The sequence below is a fragment of the Berghia stephanieae genome, chromosome 3 (genome assembly GCF_034508935.2).
Source record: "Berghia stephanieae isolate SIO BIC M18660-M18661 chromosome 3, UCSD_Bste_1.3, whole genome shotgun sequence".
Classification (NCBI taxonomy): Eukaryota; Metazoa; Mollusca; class Gastropoda; order Nudibranchia; family Aeolidiidae; genus Berghia; species Berghia stephanieae.
In genome coordinates, this window is record NC_088362.1 from 90,342,547 (window position 1) to 90,362,136 (window position 19,590).

The 19,590-nt window shown below is 35.8% G+C and overlaps 1 protein-coding gene across 2 annotated transcripts in view; it reads left to right on the forward strand.

The window, feature by feature from the left end:
* LOC144968795 (uncharacterized) overlaps positions 1 to 18,018 on the forward strand; it is a 30,073-nt gene extending 12,055 nt beyond the window's left edge. For both annotated transcript variants that reach the window (XM_078907485.1, XM_078907483.1), the window contains exon 2: positions 9,351 to 18,018. In XM_078907485.1, the coding sequence (XP_078763611.1) occupies positions 9,390 to 11,012 (1,623 nt within the window). In that variant the 5' untranslated portion in view covers positions 9,351 to 9,389 and the 3' untranslated portion in view covers positions 11,013 to 18,018. The remainder of the gene's footprint in view (positions 1 to 9,350) is intronic.
* Positions 18,019 to 19,590: the final 1,572 nt, after the last annotated feature.

A 19,590-nucleotide genomic window follows, 5' to 3' on the forward strand; every position in this document is an offset into this window, starting at 1 on the left:
CGTTTCCTACAAAATTATTCACGCTGTCTGTTAAGTCATTGTCATCTTATTGTCAAGAATGTCATTGAAATAACTTACTGAAGATATTATTGTAAGTACCTACTTATTTGACGGATCCAAAAATTCATTGCGCCCGCATGTCATAAAACTTCTTTTCGTCATGCAATTTTGCGATTTGAAGGTAGTTTTAGAATGCCAGTTAACTTACGGCCTTTTTAAAAATATAAATTGAACACGTCTACGGGTATCTCGTCTCCAGAGGATTTTGAACCTATCTATGGCCCAATTCGTCGGCTTCTACGAATGCATAGATGTTTCCACTACATATATTTTTTCCATGAGAAGAGTGCAATATTTGGGAGCCATCTCCTACTTTAAGTCCAAATGAGCTCCTCGAGTAATAAAAAATGTGGCCAATTCACAAAAGAATGTGTCAACTTTGGTTCATGAAGATGGACGTCATGTTTTAATACGACCTGAAATATGAATGCGCGTCAATTATATGGCGTTCCTTCACGCTCTAATTAATTTGTCAAACCTGATCAGATCATTTGCTTCATCATATCACAATGTACTGTTCCAATATTCCTCGTTGTCTATCATTATCATTAGTATTTTCATATAATATTCGACACGGGCTTGCCTGTTTTTCATTTACTGATTTTATTTATCTATTTATTTATTTATTTATCTATTTATTTTATTTATTTATTTATTTATGTTGGTATTAGTTCTATTTTATCAGTTTCAGTTATCAATTTTGAAGTTCGATATACAACCATTAGCTTGTTTTATTGTTCTGTCTTCACCAAAACTTGGCATGAGTTATGAAAGCCGATAGTCAGTTCTCTCTATCTATCTCTCTCTCTCTCTCTCTCTCTCTCTCTCTCTTTCTCCACATTCCGAGTTACAACCCGAGTATCCCCCCCCCCCTCTACTCATCATCATCATTACCACCTTGTTGTTGTTGTTGTTGTTGTTGTTGTTCTTCTTCTTCTTCTTCTTCTTCTTCTTCTTCTTCTTCTTCTTCTTCTTCTTCTTCTTCTTCTTCTTCTTCTTCTTCTTCTTCTTCTTCTTCTTCTTCTTCTTCTTCTTCTTCTTCTTCTTCTTCTTTATCCTCCACTTCATCAGTTGCTATACGATTACTATGTTTCGATGACTATAATTTATTTTCTCGTAACCATTTCTCTGTATTTGGTATTATTTACAATATTACATATATCTTGATCATTTGAGCGTGTCCGTTTACATGGATCCTTTGTCTGTGTAAGACTTTTTTTTTTTCAATGTACTCAGATTGGCGTGCACTCACACGCGCATCGACATTCATGGTATTTTTATAGAGCAGTATAATTAGGTGCCCCAAACGTAAACAAAGGTCTAAAAGCACATGGCAAACCACATGTTCCTGTCTTGACAGCTCAAGTTCCAATGTAAATTATAGAAAAAAAAAATAACCTTTAAAATTTGGCTGTTAGGTGGCAAAAGAAACACATATTCATAAATACTCGATCATGCATCAAATAATGTCTAGATATGGATTTTTTATGGAACAAAAGGTAAAATTTATCAAAAGTTACAGTCTATCTATTTTTAGACCAGAGCAAATTATTGCGCTGGTGTGAACAAAACGAGAATTATTCGGAGCCTGATAATTATATTATTATTTCTGCAACTGTCAGATTTTATGTAAACATATTTTCAATACTGAAAGTGTATTGCCTACAACTCAAACTACAAAATTGGGAGACCTATATTGTGCGTAAATTTTTCCGGCCCCTTACGAAAATCACTAGCAACTTGTTATTGTTTACGTTTGGGGCACCTAATTATACTGCTCTATTAGTTGGTTAGTTCCAGATATCGATAATAGTATGCATTTGTAATCCAGCGCTCTAATGTGGTATTTTGCCAGGGTGAAACAATATATCAGAAGCTACATTTAAAGTTGAAATGATCAGTTATGCGAATTTTACCTTGTAGTACAGATTATATTTACCACGATGTTGGAGTCAGTCTAAATCAATGTTTCGGGCCCTTACGGCCATCGTCAGGACTGTGTGTTACATGAGTTTCGAGTTGTTGTTGCTGATTGTTGAAGTATGAAGAATAATTCGCTCCATTGTTACTACCAACTACTCGTACCATGTTTGTATCACAACACGATTCAGTATATATACATTTCACACACATTTCATTCATTCACCCCGATATCATAGAGTACACTTAAGCCCAAGTTTTATATTTTAAATTGTGTATACAATTTTCTACATCTTGGTCCATACCGTTTGATACAAAATCGTTTTAGGCGATGGGAACCATTTGGGGTTGAAAAAAAAAACAGATAGATTTGGAGTTAGAATTGGGAACTAATTTAGAGAACCTTTGGTTTCATATGAGAACGCGAAAGTCACCTCTCAATTTTAAGGGGAACATTTTGAGGGGTTTTTGGGTTTTGTTTTGTTTGTATGATCAAAGCAACAATATTGTATAATTTATACATTTTTCGATTTGGTATTTTGGTAGGATATCAGCTCTGTTCACGGGGACTGGAAGTCTGTTGGAGACAATAATATTTTTATTGGTACTGTAAATGCCGGGGAGAAATATGTTCAAAGTGTGTGTGTGTGTGTGTGTGTGTGTGTGTGTGTGTGTGTGTGTGTTTGAGAGAGAGAGAGAGAGAGAGAGAGAGAGAGAGAGAGAGAGAAAGAGAGACTGTTACTGTTTCTATAATAGGGTTCAGAGAAACCATCGTTTTTTTTTTTTAATCTTCTCTTCATCAGGATCCACTTTAGAACTGTTCCACATAAAATGATTTCGTTCACGTGCGAACTTGTGATTAGACTGTATCCGTCGACATGTTATTATATTATTTTTTTTTTAAGAAACAAAAAAGAACGGATATACATACAAAAGTAATCAATAGAATCAGCTATTGTCATTAAAAAAAATAAATTATCCCATTATTAATGGCAATCTTTCCTTTATTTCCTACGACCTCAAGTTTTTTTGTTTGTGTTTGTTTTTTTATTTGTTGTTTTTTTTTTCTGTCAGCCCCCCCCCCCCTTCTCTCTCTCTCTCTCTCTCTCTCCCCCCCCCCCCCCCCCCCCCCCCCCCCCCCCCAACTTTCCCCATCTACTGATGTTAATGGTTTCCTTTGAATCCCTCATTGAAAAATTGTGATCTAATATCATACAGAGTAATATCAGCACAACTATTATGCATATTATCATACCGTATGTCTAAGATCATGCCTTACGTTTCCTTGCCCCTCCCCGTTTTAATCCCCGTTTTAATGTCGTCGTCGTTCTCCTCTTTATATTCTGATTCATCGTTGTATCATATATAACATTTTAAATATCATACAAGGGTACATTGTAAGCTTTTTAAAAAATAGGATTTTATAGGTAAGTTTTCATGTCGATTAGAGGATTTTTTTTTTTTAAAGGGACCCTTGTCCGACAAGAGCTCGCTTTGAAAATATTTATAGCCAGTTTAGATAAATATATGTATATATGTTTCCTGGGATATTCTAATGTTTTTATTTTACTTTGCATTGCGTCATATCAAGCGTGACCTCAAATTTCTTGCAATAGAAATATAGGAGGAAAAAAAAAGATTCCGGAATGAAACAACTGAACCTTAACTTTCTTAGCCACGCATTTATTCGTTCTTGAAAAAGGATATATAATGGTGTATATGAATAATGACTACCGCACATTCAGAGTATGTGAATGGGTGATTTTTAAAAGTTGCCTCCCAGTGATTGTCTAACCTAAAGCCAATGCTATTGAAGATTCTATTCTTTACTGGCTTTAAATAGAGGGCTTAACTGTTCATGAGCTTCGCACTTGGTGATTTTTAATAATCGGACCAGATCACGTCGGCTGTATAGTTATGCTGTCAGCCTATAACTGCCTTACCGTGACATGAGAGAGGCGTAGAAGGATAATTCTCTTTATTTATCATTAATGATCCTTTTAATGTTTTCCAATTTTAAGTGATGTAAAAATGTTGTTTGAATAATTGGTTTCCAGACCAATTTAAAATATCAATATTCCATGCACACCACTCGCAGCTAAGATAATGCAAAACCCCTCAACGAAAAGGCACCAAAATCAACAACAAAGAAAAAAAGAAGCACCTCCTTATTGCCTTCCCGGAATGTAGATAACATAACCAATCAAACTTCAACTTGCATTTTTCAAATATCTAAAAGTGCAATCAAATTTCCATCTCATATATATGTATATATATATATAAAGGAAAGAAAAGTCTAAAGACATAAAAAAGAATAGTATTGTCTGCTTCATTGAATTGTCTGTCTCAGATTCGTGTGAATCTGTTGCTCAGGAAAATCGCTTTAGTTTATGTCACAAATTAGAGTCAAGTCTTTACTCTCTCTCGCTCTCTCTCTCTCTCTCTCTCTCTCTCTCTCTCTCTCTCTCTCTCTCTCTCTCTCTCTCTCTCTCTCTCTCTCTCTCTCTCTCCTCTCTCTCTCTCTCCCCTCATATATATATATATATATATTATATATATATATATATATATATATATATAGATATAATGAGAGAGAGAGAGAGAGGGGGGGGGGGGGGGGGGGGGGGGGGGGGGAGAGGGGGAGAAAATGACATAAACGTGGTCTGTCTGGTTCTCGCCCTACAATGACTGCCATCGGCTATTGAATATTTTCTGCTGCCAGCTATTGAGTAAAGGGGTTGTGTTCGCTGTCTATTGTAATAATCAATGATGGGTTGATGAGAGATAGACGTATGCACACATAGGGTCGCTAGCTCCTCTTTCTTTTCTTCATGCTCTCTCTCTCTCTCTGTGTCTTTCTCTCTCTCTCTTTCTCTCTCTCTCTCTCTCTCTCCTGTGTGTATATATCCCTCTCCACACACACACACACGCAACAATTCTTTTAGTGATCAATTTCAGAGGCGATTTAGAAACAAAACTTACTAAAAATTCAATTATTTCTCCAGACCAGTGGAATAGTTGTCTCATTGAAACGCTTGACAAACATGCGCCATTCCAAACAAGGACCGTCACCAACCGCAAGTATGCTCCGTGGTATACGTCGGACGTTAAAGAAGCTAAAAGAAGTGTCGGAGAGCAGAAAGACTGCTGAAAACATCAGGCCTCATGATTCATCGTGAAATATTCAAGAGCGCATTTCGTGCCTGGAAGACAACAATAAAAAAGGCAAAGACCACGTATTTTCTTTCAAAATTTGAAACTTCTAAATCTTGTAAACAATTATTTAACATCTGCAATGATCTACTTGGACGTGAAAGATGCACTTCATTACCATCTACAACCAATCAAAGAGACTTGCCAGACACATTTGTCAACTTTTTTAAAGACAAAATCCATAACATTCGTTCAGAACTAGATCGGCATGAACCATTTATAGATACAAATACATTCTGTGGTACCCCTTTAGACAAGTTCCAACCAGTTTCACCTAGTTTCATAAACGAGTTGATAAAAAAAGCCCCCATTAAATCCTGCGACCTTGATCCCCTACCAGCACAGCTTTTGGCCAGCTCCATCGATACATTATTACCATCCATTACATCAATCATAAATACATCCATACTGACTGGCGAAGTTCCATCGTGCTTTAAAAGTGCCCTCGTCAAACCACTTCTGAAGAAACCATCACTAGACCACAATATATTAAACAATTATCGTCCTGTATCAAATTTACCTTTTTTGTCAAAACTTTTGGAGAAGGTAGTTCTTACACAATTAACATCTCATCTTAAGAACAACAGTTTGGAACAACCCTTTCAGTCAGCCTACAAACATCAACACAGTACTGAAACGGCGCTTCTTAAAATCTTTAATGACTTGTTATGTAATGCTGATGCTAACAATATCAATGTATTATGCCTTTTAGATCTTTCAGCTGCCTTTGACACCATTGACCATGACATTTTGTTAAGAAGACTAGAAAATACGTTCGGCATAAAAGGAATTGCCCTTAAATGGTTTACATCATATTTACAGGATCGATGGCAGACTGTCGTGGCGGGTGGTTGGATGGGAGCATCACCCTTGAATCATATACCTATGATGTTCTCATGGGCGTACGATCCGATAGTGATGTCGTTGCTTCTTCTCTTTACTAGCCTATCCTGCTTCTTTGGTTTGTGATTGTATTTTTGACAGGGGATATTTTTTTTCTGTAAATCTTCTGCCTGTTTGTTCTTGGTTATTTATAATTTAGCTTATGATATCTTTAGGTTATGATTTTGATTTACATTTGTACTATTTTTGTTAGATTGCTTGTTTTTTTGTTTCAGCGGTCTCTCATATAACCTCAATTGTGTTGGAAGAGACCTAAAGCAACAAACAAACAAAAAAAAGCAGACTGTCGTGGAGAATGGTGTTCAGTCAGAACAAGTTTTACTAAATTTTGGAGTGCCACAAGGCTCTGTTCTTGGCCCTGTCCTTTTTACTGTATATATGCAGCCCCTTTCTAGTGTGATATCCAGATTCAATCTGTTATCATTTTTATGCAGATGATACGCAAATATATGATTCAGCACCCCTTAGTAATTTACAGTTCTTAATACAACGAATTACGAGCTGTTTTAATGAGATTAAATCTTGGATGTACCACAATAAGTTAAAACTAAATGATAGTAAAACTGAGATTTTAATGTGTGGAAGACCGAGTATCCTTAAACAGGCAAATAAATCACTAATTACTCTCGGAAATAGCACAATAGAATTTTCAAATAAAGCAAAAAACCTTGGCGTCATCATTGATAAAGATCTTTCCATGACAAGCCACGTGAATAACACCATACAATCTATGTACATAGAAATGAAAAAAATAAGCAAAATTCGTAATTTAATACCGAAGCATATAACAGAACTTTTAATTAATTCCTTGGTTTTATCTAAATTGGACTATTGTAACTCCCTTTGGGCGAATTTAACTAAAGACAAAATTAGCAAACTTCAGGTTGCTCAAAATAACGTAGCCAGGCTCATTGTACGCAATAACAAAAAAATACCCGTCAGCAACTCTTCTTCTCCGTGAGTTACATTGGCTTCCTGTTGAAAAAAGAGTTGCCTATAAGATTTGTACTGTTGTCTACAAATCCCTGAGCACGAACAGTCCCTCCTATATTAAAGACCTTCTAAACATATATGTCCCCAATAGAAACTTGAGGTCAAGCAATGACCAATCAATCCTTGTCAAACCTAAGCCATTGCGTAAAATAGGTGAACAGTCTTTTCAATTTTCGGTCCCCCATTTTTGGAACTCTCTCCCGTCACACGTGAGATGCTCGGATTCGTTGACAACGTTCAAATCTCGCTTAAAGTTTTATCTTTTTACGTCATAATGTTGCAATATTATTTTCATATTTTGTTGTTGTTAAATTGAATTCGTATCACGTTTCCTTCACACTTGTCTCACTGTAATATGTTTTGTTTTATATCACTGTAAAGCCCTTAGAGCCTGTGACAACGGGGTAAAGCGCTATATAAATGCCATTTATTATTATTATTATCTATATTGGCGATAGATCTTGTTCTATATCAGTTTTCATTGCGGCCTTCAAAAACAGCGATATCCCCATTTGTATCAATATCGAATATATAAATCGCATACATGTATATTTACTGGTCAAGGATGAGAGAATAGGATTTTACCTGATTAGTTAGAGTTCCAATTTTTTTGATTTGTACTAATTAAAGAATGCATCACATCCATTATGATTATATACCAAATTGATAAATAAAGTGTAAAGCCCACAAGCACTAGAGGAGACTGAACTGAATATCATATTAATTGAATAGCGAATTCTCTTCAGACTCCGTTTGTTTTAGTTCTCTACTTGTATACTGCATTTTCTCTATTGGGTTGGAGAATTAAGGAGGGGGTCTCTTCACCCATCCTGATTAAAACAGCGCTCGTTGGATGCAAAGGAGGGTGGGTAGCCATTAAAAGACTATTAGTGTTTTAGTATTTTTAAATTAATTTTTTTGTTTTTAAAACTCAGAAATTGCGTCAAATTCACTACTGCATACATTTAAATATTGGATGCTTTTTGGCCTTCTCATCATTTTTTTTTTAAATTTTAGGAATCAAGCCATCACAACATTCAATTGTTAATCCTTGAAATTTTTTTAATTGAAAAGTAGGCGAGCAGCTCTCTCAGATACAAATTTGAGATGGGTGTCTGATAATGTACAATGCCAAAGCAGCAGTCATAGCAAAAAGAAACGTTTAACCCCCCACCCCCCCCCCCCCCCCCCCCCCCCCCCCCCCCCCCCCCCCCCAAAAAAAATGTTTTCCGCCCATTGTATTTATGGGTGCGCAGTTTTTTTATTCAAGGAGGAAAATGATATGGATGGTAGATTTAGGATTATTATGGATGGTAGATTTAGGATTATTAGGGGGGAATACTGTTTTTTTGGGGTGATTTTTCTTGTTTTTCTTTATTATTTTTCGAGAGTACTGAATCATGCATTCCTTTTCAAATTCAGATCATTATTATTCTGTATTCTCAGTATAACAGGTAACTTTATCCTCTAAAGATTTATAAGTATCCATTTTTTATTGTTGTTTACAGTTCTTCATGGAAACACATGTAAAGAATTTGATGAATTAACCACTAAATACATATTTTGGAGCGGGTGGTTGGATGGGAGCATCACCCTTGAATCGTATACCTATGATGTTCGCATGGGTGTACGATCCGATAGTGATGTCGTTTCTTCTTCTCTTTACTAGCCTATCCTGCTTCTTTGGTTTGTGATTGTATTTTTGACAGGGGATATTTTTTTTTCTGTAAATCTTCTGCCTGTTTGTTCTTGGTTATTTATAATTTAGCTTATGATATCTTTAGGTTATGATTTTGATTTACATTTGTACTATTTTTGTTAGATTGCTTGTTTTTTTGTTTCAGCGGTCTCTCATATAACCTCAATTGTGTTGGAAGAGACCTAAAGCAACAAACAAAAAAAAAAAAAAAAACATATTTTGGATGTTGACGCCCGATGCAGTTTCACTTTTCATTTTAGTACAAACAAAAGCTGTTTAGCATTTACACAGATTTGAACCTGGATTACTGTTGGTGTCTCCAACCATGGTAGTGCCATTTATCTGAATTTATTCTCTAGTTTTATGTAAAAACAGGTGAATAATTAAATGCTGCTCTCACGATAGAGTTGAATGCTGACAATATAATATCAACTTTTCTTTCATTCCTGACAACTATAAAGTTGTTTTATATGCACAGGTGTGGAAGTAGCTTTTTGACTTACAATTTGTCTTTTTGCTGTATCCAACAGTTAATTTTATTTTTACTCTCTTCTTTCCACAGAATTCTATACGACACAACTTGTCACTACATAACCGGTTTATGCGTATCCAAAATGAAGGAACTGGTAAAAGTTCTTGGTGGGTCATCAATCCTGACGCCAAACCAGGAAAGACACCTCGACGAAGAGCTGGCAGCATGGAGACAAAAAGTTACGAGAAGAAACGTGGAAGAGTTCGGAAAAAAGTTGAAGCTCTTCGAATATCATTAGAAAATGGTGGTACTCTGTCTCCCAGTTTAAGTGAGGATTATTTAGATGCATTTAGCGACTTTCGCCCCAGAGCCAGCTCAAATGCCAGTAGTTGTGGCCGTCTGTCTCCAATTCATGCTGTGGCAGAGCCAGATCTTCATGACAATCAGGTACCTCCAATGTCTCCCCATATGTGGCCCACAGATATGAACCAATCCCCCACTCTTTACTCTGGAGACTGTTATTCCGACCTTGTGGACTCATTGGGGGATGGAATGAAACTATCCTCCCCAGATAGTATGACAACTATGATGAATAATATTCGAGACCCATATATTTCGGGAACACCTCAAGACTACGGCAACCAATCACAAGGTTACATGGCAGATAGAGCTTCCAAGGCTATGGACAATCAGTACACTCATCTTCCAGCTCCTCCCCCATACCCCAAATCACAGCAGCAACAAGCCCAAGTTGGAAATCTAGATTTCCAACCAAACTACAATGGTCTTCGTCTTCAAATAGGAAACAGCCCAGTGAACAATGTAGGTGGCAGTTTTCAGCCTTCCTCAGATATGTATGAGCCAATTCAGGAATATGATGACTCTGTTGTCATCAAGCAAGAAGTCAACGAGCAATCCACCCCCGGCATGTCCCCACTTACCTCATCAAATACACTCAGTGTAAGTACCCAACAACATCAGCAACAGCAACAACAACAACTCAGTTCACCTGACCGATCTCAACAAGGTAGTCCCAGTTCTGGCTCCTATTCCCATCTTAGTCCTCAACCCCCTCCTCTGGTCAATGGCCACCAACAGTCTCCACTTAACTGCCAAATTTCACCTCAAGGGACACCACATTCACATTTATCCCAACAGTCTATTTCTCCATTACAAACACCTCCACAGACCACGCAGCAGCAACAACAACAACATCAGCAGCAGCAGGTTCTTCAACAACAACAGCAAGCGGCTTCCCAAGCCTCCATATTGAGGGAAGCTCTAACACGAGGACCTATTTCATTTAGATCACCACCAACCACTACAAATACCTCATCGCCTAATAACTATTCCCCTGTTGCAGTTGTGTCTCCTAATGTTATGAACAATGGAATGATGGGCATAGGAGGAGGCATTTCCAATGGAGGAGGAAGTCTTCTCCACCTAATGACAACAGGTCAACAAATTCGATCATTAAGTAATGATAGTTATCCTGGTCAGCAACAACTTACAACACAATGTGGTGTTTCTAGTAATAGTGGAATGGTTTCAAGTAGTAGTATGAACATTTATAACAATAATATATCAGCCTCAAACACTGTCATGCCGTCTGACATAGACGTAGATCTCATTGCTGGGTTGGATTATGATATGGATTCGGTCATAAAGCAGGAGTTACTCATGGAGGGAAATTTGGACTTCAATTTTGAGTCAGGCACAACAAATACGGCAGGTCAAAATGTTGTCCATTGACAACTCATTGCTCTCTCCCTTACCCCCAATCCCCACCTACCTTTTAAGAAAGTTTCTTAAAGTGAAAGGATCGATGAATTTGGTTATTCCTATTTCACTTCAATGTAATAGGGAGGAGGATACGCATAAAGTTGGATTATCGCAACGTGATCAAGATCGTGATCAAGATGACATTAATCTTAAATGATTTATTCAGGTGACATTCTCTTCAATGAAAAATACGGATTAGATGTTTTGTGTTGATTCATATCTACAATTTTTCAGTTTGGTTGTTATGGAAATCATTTTTAAAATGCCATCATCGTTTTAATTTTGTCCTGAGCCCTTGTTTTGTTTCATCATTATATTTTGTTTCATGCCTACTGAACGTGATATCCAAACTACTGTGTTATTTTAACGTGATCATCACCGTTGAGTTTTAAAATTGACTTTTTTTACCATTATACGTTGGCAGTTTTTAAATGTTCATAATGCTGGTGTTAACGTAAGCATTTCATAATATTTCATAAAATCTTGATCTTAAAGGCTCAATACCCAAAAACATTTGGTTGTTCATAATGTAAATTTTGTTGATTTCTCCAACCCCCTCCCCCCAACCCCAATACCTTGCAATGCTTGAGTGAAGAAGTATGTGGAGCACAAATGCACCATTTACTGAGAATATGAAGCTTTTTTATTTGGACATTCATCTTATGAATTTGAAAGTGACAGAACACAATATTGTTCAGTACATTGTCATGCACATGAGAATTGAAATTGTGAACCGTTTTGGAAGCTCCTAGAGATATTTTTTGTGTGCATGATGAAGCAGCTTTTTACTTATTGTAATATGTTTGAAAGGCATGCGTTTGTAATACATTTAATCAGAATATAATGGATAATATAACTTCTCTAATTGTGTTCAGATTCAGATGTGTAAATGAATGTTAGGGCGCATTCCTATTAGTTCACTATATTGGATACGATTTGTTGAAAATTTGTTTTGTTTTGATTTCCTGTTGATTTTTGTTGGCAGTACGATTTAATTTTGTTAATCATAAAATGAATTTCCATTGTTTTCCTTAAAAAGTTGTTTTTCCCTCAACCCCCTATCAGTGCAAAGCACTTTATAATGTTGATGTTTTTTTTCCCCTCTTCAGTTACCCTTTATCTTTTATCTCAATGCGATTTTCTATTTTTTTTTCCTTTTTTTATTTCCGTTTGTACTTACAGCTGTCATAATTTAGGATGGATTCAGTCGGTAGCATAGCATCAAACCTAGATGTGAAGATTGACAATGATCATGCAATAATAATATTTTCGACTTTGGAGGGGATGAGGGTGACAAGTTAGTTGAATGGGGAATGCTTTAAGCTATCGGATCTGGATTCAAACGAAGACATTGAGAAACACTAGCCTGCTTCTACCCAAAGAAAATTGTCATAAAATGGTGCGATGATCATCAAAAGAACGTGAACAGTAACAGTAATGTTCAATGTTACAGATATCGAAATAATTAGGTGACTTTGATCCCATTGTTTTTATTATATCTCGTTATTCAGCAGTGATAATAATGTATCGGCGGAATTCCGGGATTTTGGGATTTTCTCAGAAATTTCCCGCTGATTTTTTGCCGTGCATTTTCCTCTGATAAAAGCTCAGGTCAAGTGGTGGATCCGTGAAACTATCACCATCATGTCTAGTGTAATATTTTGACACCTTGGCCCAGTTTCATGAATTTTGGCGACACTCCTATTTTTATGGCGCCAGTCTAGACAAACTGGCGCCAGATGTCAAAATTAAGACATGGCAATTGATGGTCGACAAGGAAGGGGTGGGGGAGGGGGTAAATGAGTCTAGATTTTATTTGTAAGTAGGTCAAGAGTGGTAGTACAGTTATAGGTACGTTTAAAGAAATAATTATTATAACGTCCTTCTTATTAGATGAAGAGCCCCATCAACTAAACTACTCTCTCTCTCTCTCTCTCTCTCTCTCTCTCTCTCTCTCTCTCTCTCTCTCTCTCTCTCTCTCTCTCTCTCTCTCTCTGTGTGTGTTTCTGTCTTTATATCTTTCTCTTATCCATATATCTCTCTCAACCATTCTTATATCAAGTTCATGTTAACTTTATAAACACCATCTGCTTATAGTAGAGAGATGATATTATTCCGTTACAAATATAAGGGGTGCTCAACTTAGTTTGCTCTTTTTACCTTTGTTTGTACAATACTTAACAATTTTAATTTATTAAAGATACTCGAGTCTTTTTGTAATATCCGTAACCACTGGGCTACAGTAACAGAGATAAAACAAGAAAAACATATATTTCCATGCCTTTTGACCAAAAGTTAATTTAAATCTCTTGAATAGAATGTATTTTTTTTAAAAATCGTTTTAAGGAAAGGGCAATTCATTAAAAATTTACATAAAGTAAGTTATATCTCTTCTATTAAGAATAACATGTACACTAGAAGTAGTAATATAGTATATGAAACTGATATGTTTTAATATGATTTTGTTTGAATTTGACAGATAGACCGATACATTTTCCTCCTTTTTGACAAATTGCCATTATCATCACTGGTTCAGCTTCTAATGACGCCACACAATAAGCAGGCTAGTTTATCATTTGGCTATGGTTTAAGTCTCATGAATGGCATGCTCTTTTGATTTATTTTTTTTCTCAAGGCAGCCAATTTGCTCCCTTGGACATCACTTTTGAGATTTCTATTGTCATGGTTTATTTGCTGGTAGGGATTGATATCTTTTTTTTTTTTTTTTACTCCCATAGTGGGCAGGGAGGTACACACTGTCTTCTATCCCATTATATCTGTTTTCCAACATGCTTTCTGTCTTTGTCTTGGAATGAGATTACTTGGTTTTGTCCTGGCACTGGCGGGATCCTAGCTGGGAGGGAAACAGTCAAATGCATAGTTATTGTTTTGGGAGATGATATTTTTTTCCTTGTAAATCATCTCTCTGTTATGTATTATTATTTTTATTTTGAATGTATAATGTAAGCATTTGAGTGTGTTCCTCTTTGTTGGATTTTGTGCTCGTGTCTGGATGAGACTTGTAGGTGATTTCAAACTAAGTACATTGGTGGTATGCTCTTGGAATCTACATCTGATCCCTATTTGTTCTCAGTTCCCCTTTGTCTTACTTTTTCTTGGGCGCTTTAATTGTAATTCTAGAACATTTTACTATCCCATTTTCTTCCTTTTTACTGGCGCTGATATGACCTTAATGTGTTGCAAGCGCCGTAAAACCCTTAAAAACAAACAAACAACTTTTTTTTAGATGTCAAATAATTTACAACAGAAATTAAATATAATTTATGAACATGAATGGAAACTGTTCAAACCGTACTTGCTCGTTACTGATTTGGCAATCAACATATATGAAAAGGGATGAACAAAGAATATGTTCAAAATCCTTACATTATTCTGAAAAGTAAGTCGCTTAGGACCAATAATAATTGGAAAACAGTGGACGATTGGTGGGCTTATTGAAAGTCATAAAATACTCTATTCTTTCTTTTATTCTTCTTATTACTTTATTAAATGTCATGCTATGGGTAAGACTCCCCCGTTTTACTGGAGCCCTGGCTGATATCATTTGCCAAGAGGGAGTGGATTTCTTTTTTCTGGGGATTTCATATCTTCAACTTCATGAATATGAATATGGAATTTTATCTGGAAAGACATCTGAACTGGATTTTCATAACTCTAGCTCTCAGTATCTGATCGTAAGCATACAGTGTTCCAACCGCTCATGAACCTTTAATTATTTCAATCTACCTACTGTCCTACCAATGTAGGGCATCATTTCTCTAAATTGTGATGCCATTAAAAAAAAATTCTTTTTGTAAAAGCACCGCCAGAAACGCAAGGTCGCACATATCCATATGGGCGGGGTCTTCTGACCTATAGTGAGCATTGAGGTAACTCGCTGTGTCTTCTATCCCCAATATGTTTTCCCTTTCCATGTATCTGTCTTTGTTCTGTATAGAGGGGTTTTATTATCAGGTGTTCTTAGCTGGGAGGGAGACAGTCATATGTATTATGTATAGTACCTGTTTTTTGAGAGATAATATTATTTTCTCTGTAAATCATCTCTCAATGTACTATCTTAATCATTATTAGAATTGAATATAACATTGCACTCTGTGCACGTTTGAGTGTATCCTTCATAGCAGATCCTTTGCTTGTGCTTGATTAATTAAGCCCTTTTTTTTAGGTTATGTCAAAATCGGCACATTGGTGGATTGCTCGTAGAATCTTCTGTTCCATATTTGAACCATTCCTTTTTGTCTTACTTATTCGTTGGTGCTTTTTACTTCAGACCTACAGCTTTTCCTCTGGCCCTGAAATGCTCTGATAGCGTTGCAATCTTCAATCACATATGGTATATAGGAATTCTAATCAACCAATACACAATTTCAAGTATGTGATACTGGGTGGGGTTCCCTACCTCCATAGTGGGCAGGGAGGTACATACTGTGTCTTCTATACCCCTATGTCTGTTTTCCAATTTGCTTTCTGTCTTTGTCTTGGAATGAGATTACTTGGTTTTGTCCTGGCCCTGGCCTGAGTCCTAGCTGGGAGGGAAACAGTCAAATGCATAGTTATTGTTTTGGGAGATGATATTTTTTTCCTTGTAAATCATCTCTCTGTTATGTATTATGTTTGTTATTTTTAATGTATAATGTAAGCATTTGAGTGTATTCCTCTTTGTTGGATTTTGTGCTTGTGTCCGGATGAGACTTATAGGTGATCTCAAACTAAGTACATTGATGGTTTGCTCGTGGAATCTGCATCTGATCCCTATTTGTTCCCAGTTCCCCTTTGTCTTCCTTTCTCTTGGGTGCTTTAATTGTAATTCTAGAACTTTTTACTATCCCATTTTCTTCCTTTTTACTGGCGCTGATATAACCTAAATGTGTTGCAAGCGCCGTAAAACCCTTAAAAACAAAAAAAACAAAGTATGTGATAATTTGTAATTTGTAAATCTGTCACCAATAAGGCTCTACTACAGTCATTGAACCAGTGCACAAATCATACATATCATTTAGATCCTCCTACTCTTTAAAAAAAATTACACTCAAGCGATTTACTTTGTTTTTAAATTGATGTCATAGTCATCAACAATAGATTCACGAAGTCCTTAATATTAATAAATGGCGTTTGCTCATCTCATTATTTTGTATATAATTATCGTTATTATTATATATAATATTGTCATATATGCGCAATTCATATTGTGTATACTTATAATAATAACATTTTGTTGTAAAACTACTGTGTACATTTTACAAGTATATAAGAAAGGAAATAGATTATTGTCTTGTGTTAAGATACATATTATATAAATATATACCGGTGTTAGGGTGATAGTTTTCACACCCTGCATGAAGTGCTTGTGAATACTCCTGACGCTTTAGAAGAAATTCTTTTGCTGCTTTGGTTTAGGAGCATTCATCCACAGTTGTGACAACCATTTTTGTTCAAATCATGAATACAATTCGCCCACCATTACGAATGACAGATCATATGATAATTACAATAGTGCTAATAATTTGATATCAGTCCTTATATTTATGCTATCTTACAATTACACACACTTCGAAATGTTATAATACTTGAAATGACATCCAACAAATGCTATTTTGCTTCTCAAATTATATGTTTTTATAACATCCACCGAATAAAGTTGATTCAACAAACTCACCAAAGTACTTTATAAGTGACGGTGATTGCAGTCATTGAGTTAGAATATAAACCATTTATTGGTGTTCAGAGACCGTAATGCCGAAGCAATGCCCTGGTCTGAAATGGATGTCAGCCCGGGCAATTTACTGTGTCAACCACAAAATTTACTAGAAGGGTGACCGGTTCCTTTTCGAGACTTCAAGACGAAAACTAACAAGCAAAAAACAAAAACAAAACACATAAAATAAAACCAACAAAAGAGGAGAGAAAGAAAAAAAAGACGTCAGCCCTTAACTACCATTTACAGCTATATATGCATTCTCTTCTGTTTTCGAGGTTGTAGGGTGAAAACATTTAACCCCATCAACAACAATTTTTATAGCAGTCGGGCGTCTATGTATTCAATCTGATCAAAATTAATTTTTATTGTTGTGGCTGATTTTGATTTAGATATAATTTTGTATTTATCTTGTTGACAATACGAAATTTGACACCCCCCCCCCCCCCCCGATATACTTTATACATATAATGCTATAGTGATGCCATGTCATTACTTTAAACCTACCATATGCATCATCTTCATCATTATTTTTCTCATTATCATTATCTCCTTATGTATCATCTTCATCAAGTGACGTACTGTTATATTGTTGATATTACAATTTCTATTTTATCATGTTGTCCTCGTGGTGTGATTATTTCTGTGATCCTAAAACATAATAATACTAATACAATTTATTTCTATTTCTCCGATAATATATATATATCTTCTTATGAGTACATGACTTGCCTCAACATTAGCAATATCTGACTGCGGTAAATTTTTTATTTCATACTGTTGTCACTCTCATTTTGTATCATTTGACGATTGATTATGTGTGTGTGATTCGTTTAATTAAATTTCAATTCATTCCCTCGTACACTACACACACGCGCGCGGGCACAGAGAGATGAACCTGATAGTTTCGTGACATAGCGTTTGTCCACGATGTAAAATGTGGTAACGTTAACCGATTTTCGTAATTGGTAATAATTTCATTTGTACTGGTTTAACCAATTGAAAGAACAAGTTAGGACTTTAAAATGGCATGCAATGGTATCTTTACTTGATACGTTCGCATATTTAATTTAAAGTCCCGTACATGTCCAGCTCAATTTAATTTTTTAAAAGTGTCCATTTGACAATTTGAATTATTCCCGCCAGGAAACCCCTTTTGTTCCTCTGACTTTGTTTCACCGATTCACCAATCTACAACTGTTTAGATATGTTAATGTTTACTCTTTGTTAAGAATAAATTTAATTCGAAATGATAATGTACTTTCCCTGGTGCAGTTTTATTTTATTTGAATTATAATTATGCACGCATCAGCTGACACGCTGAAGTTATGAACACCCTTCTTTCCTTTCGGCAACACGACAAAAGGGCATACATTTCTGTTTTTGTTAGATATTATTTTTATTTTTTTAAATGAGTTGTCTACCCATTACGAGAGGCTTCCGCCTGAAAGGAAATAATTGTGATAAATGTTTTGACTACGTACTATTGAAACAGGATCCATCTTAATCCCATACCATAATGATGTTTGGGATTTTCTGAATGACCTCAATAAAAAAAAAGAGACCATTTTGTGTGAAAAACGACACATTTCACACATATCGCTAATTTAAGAAAAAATTAGCACATCTGTCAAGTTCGATATATAACCTGCACATTTACATTTACATGCCTGTCAATTCATCTGCATCGGAATACAAATAGTGGGCTTTGGGAAAAACAAAATAACAAGGCGCTCTTTTCTTTTATGAAATATGATCGTCATTGTAACGCGCAGAGCCATATCCGTCCAATATAGTGGAAGGACCAATTCGTTGGTACTCACTATACTTAGTTACCTCTTTATCCCAAATTAAAAACAAACAAAACAAAAACAAACAAACACCAAGGGCTTAGCAATGTATGTTATCGTAGATGTAGAAGTTGCCAAGATAATAGTACAGTGTATGTATTCAGCTCAATGATGATGTTTAACTTTTAACCATCGTTTGCCCAATTTGATAAATTATAAATGTTGATTAGGTTTTTTAAAGAAAAACAGCCTTATATTAGAGTGGACTACAGTCGTCAGGCAATTAAGATTGATTCTTGTCTTTTAAATTATAAATCAATATTATGTGATAAGAAAAGAACAATGCGCTTTTTATAGCAAGACAGGATTACGTGATAACATATCGTGCCTACATATTTGCTTTGAAAGTAACCATGGTACGGTTTTTGTCACCAAATATATAAAGGCATCGATGAATCAATCTGGCAATCTGTTGTGCGGACAACCACTAAAAGTAGCGACACCGATAGCTGACCCACATGCACGCCCGACTAGCTGACCCACACGCACACCCGACGTGTATTTATTTGCAGGTTTGATAAACCAATTTGTTAAGGTCGCATTGTTGCATGTAATAGTAATAGAAATAAATTCAAAAGATCGCAAAATATTGTCCATTAAAACAATGTTAAATCAAGCTCATAATTGCGTTATCAGAGGTCGTGCTCGGCACATCGCATCAACCATTCGTTATTATTCCCCTCGTTTTGATGGAAACAAAGACCGCTGTAATTTGTGTAACGATTATTGCATTTGAAACAACTAGGATGTACTGTGATTGTTGTTCGATGCATTTGTATTAATAGATAATATGTAAGTAATATATTTGCTAAGAATGCCATATTTCTTTGAATTGAAACGAGATAAATATGAAAGATTGCACTTCCCTTTTCTATTCATCAGACATAAAAAGATCCTTCCGGTTTCTCAACTTTCATGCGATCCACTCGCGAAAAATTGGACGGCATTGTCTATTGTCTTTTTATATTTAGGTCTAGACCAT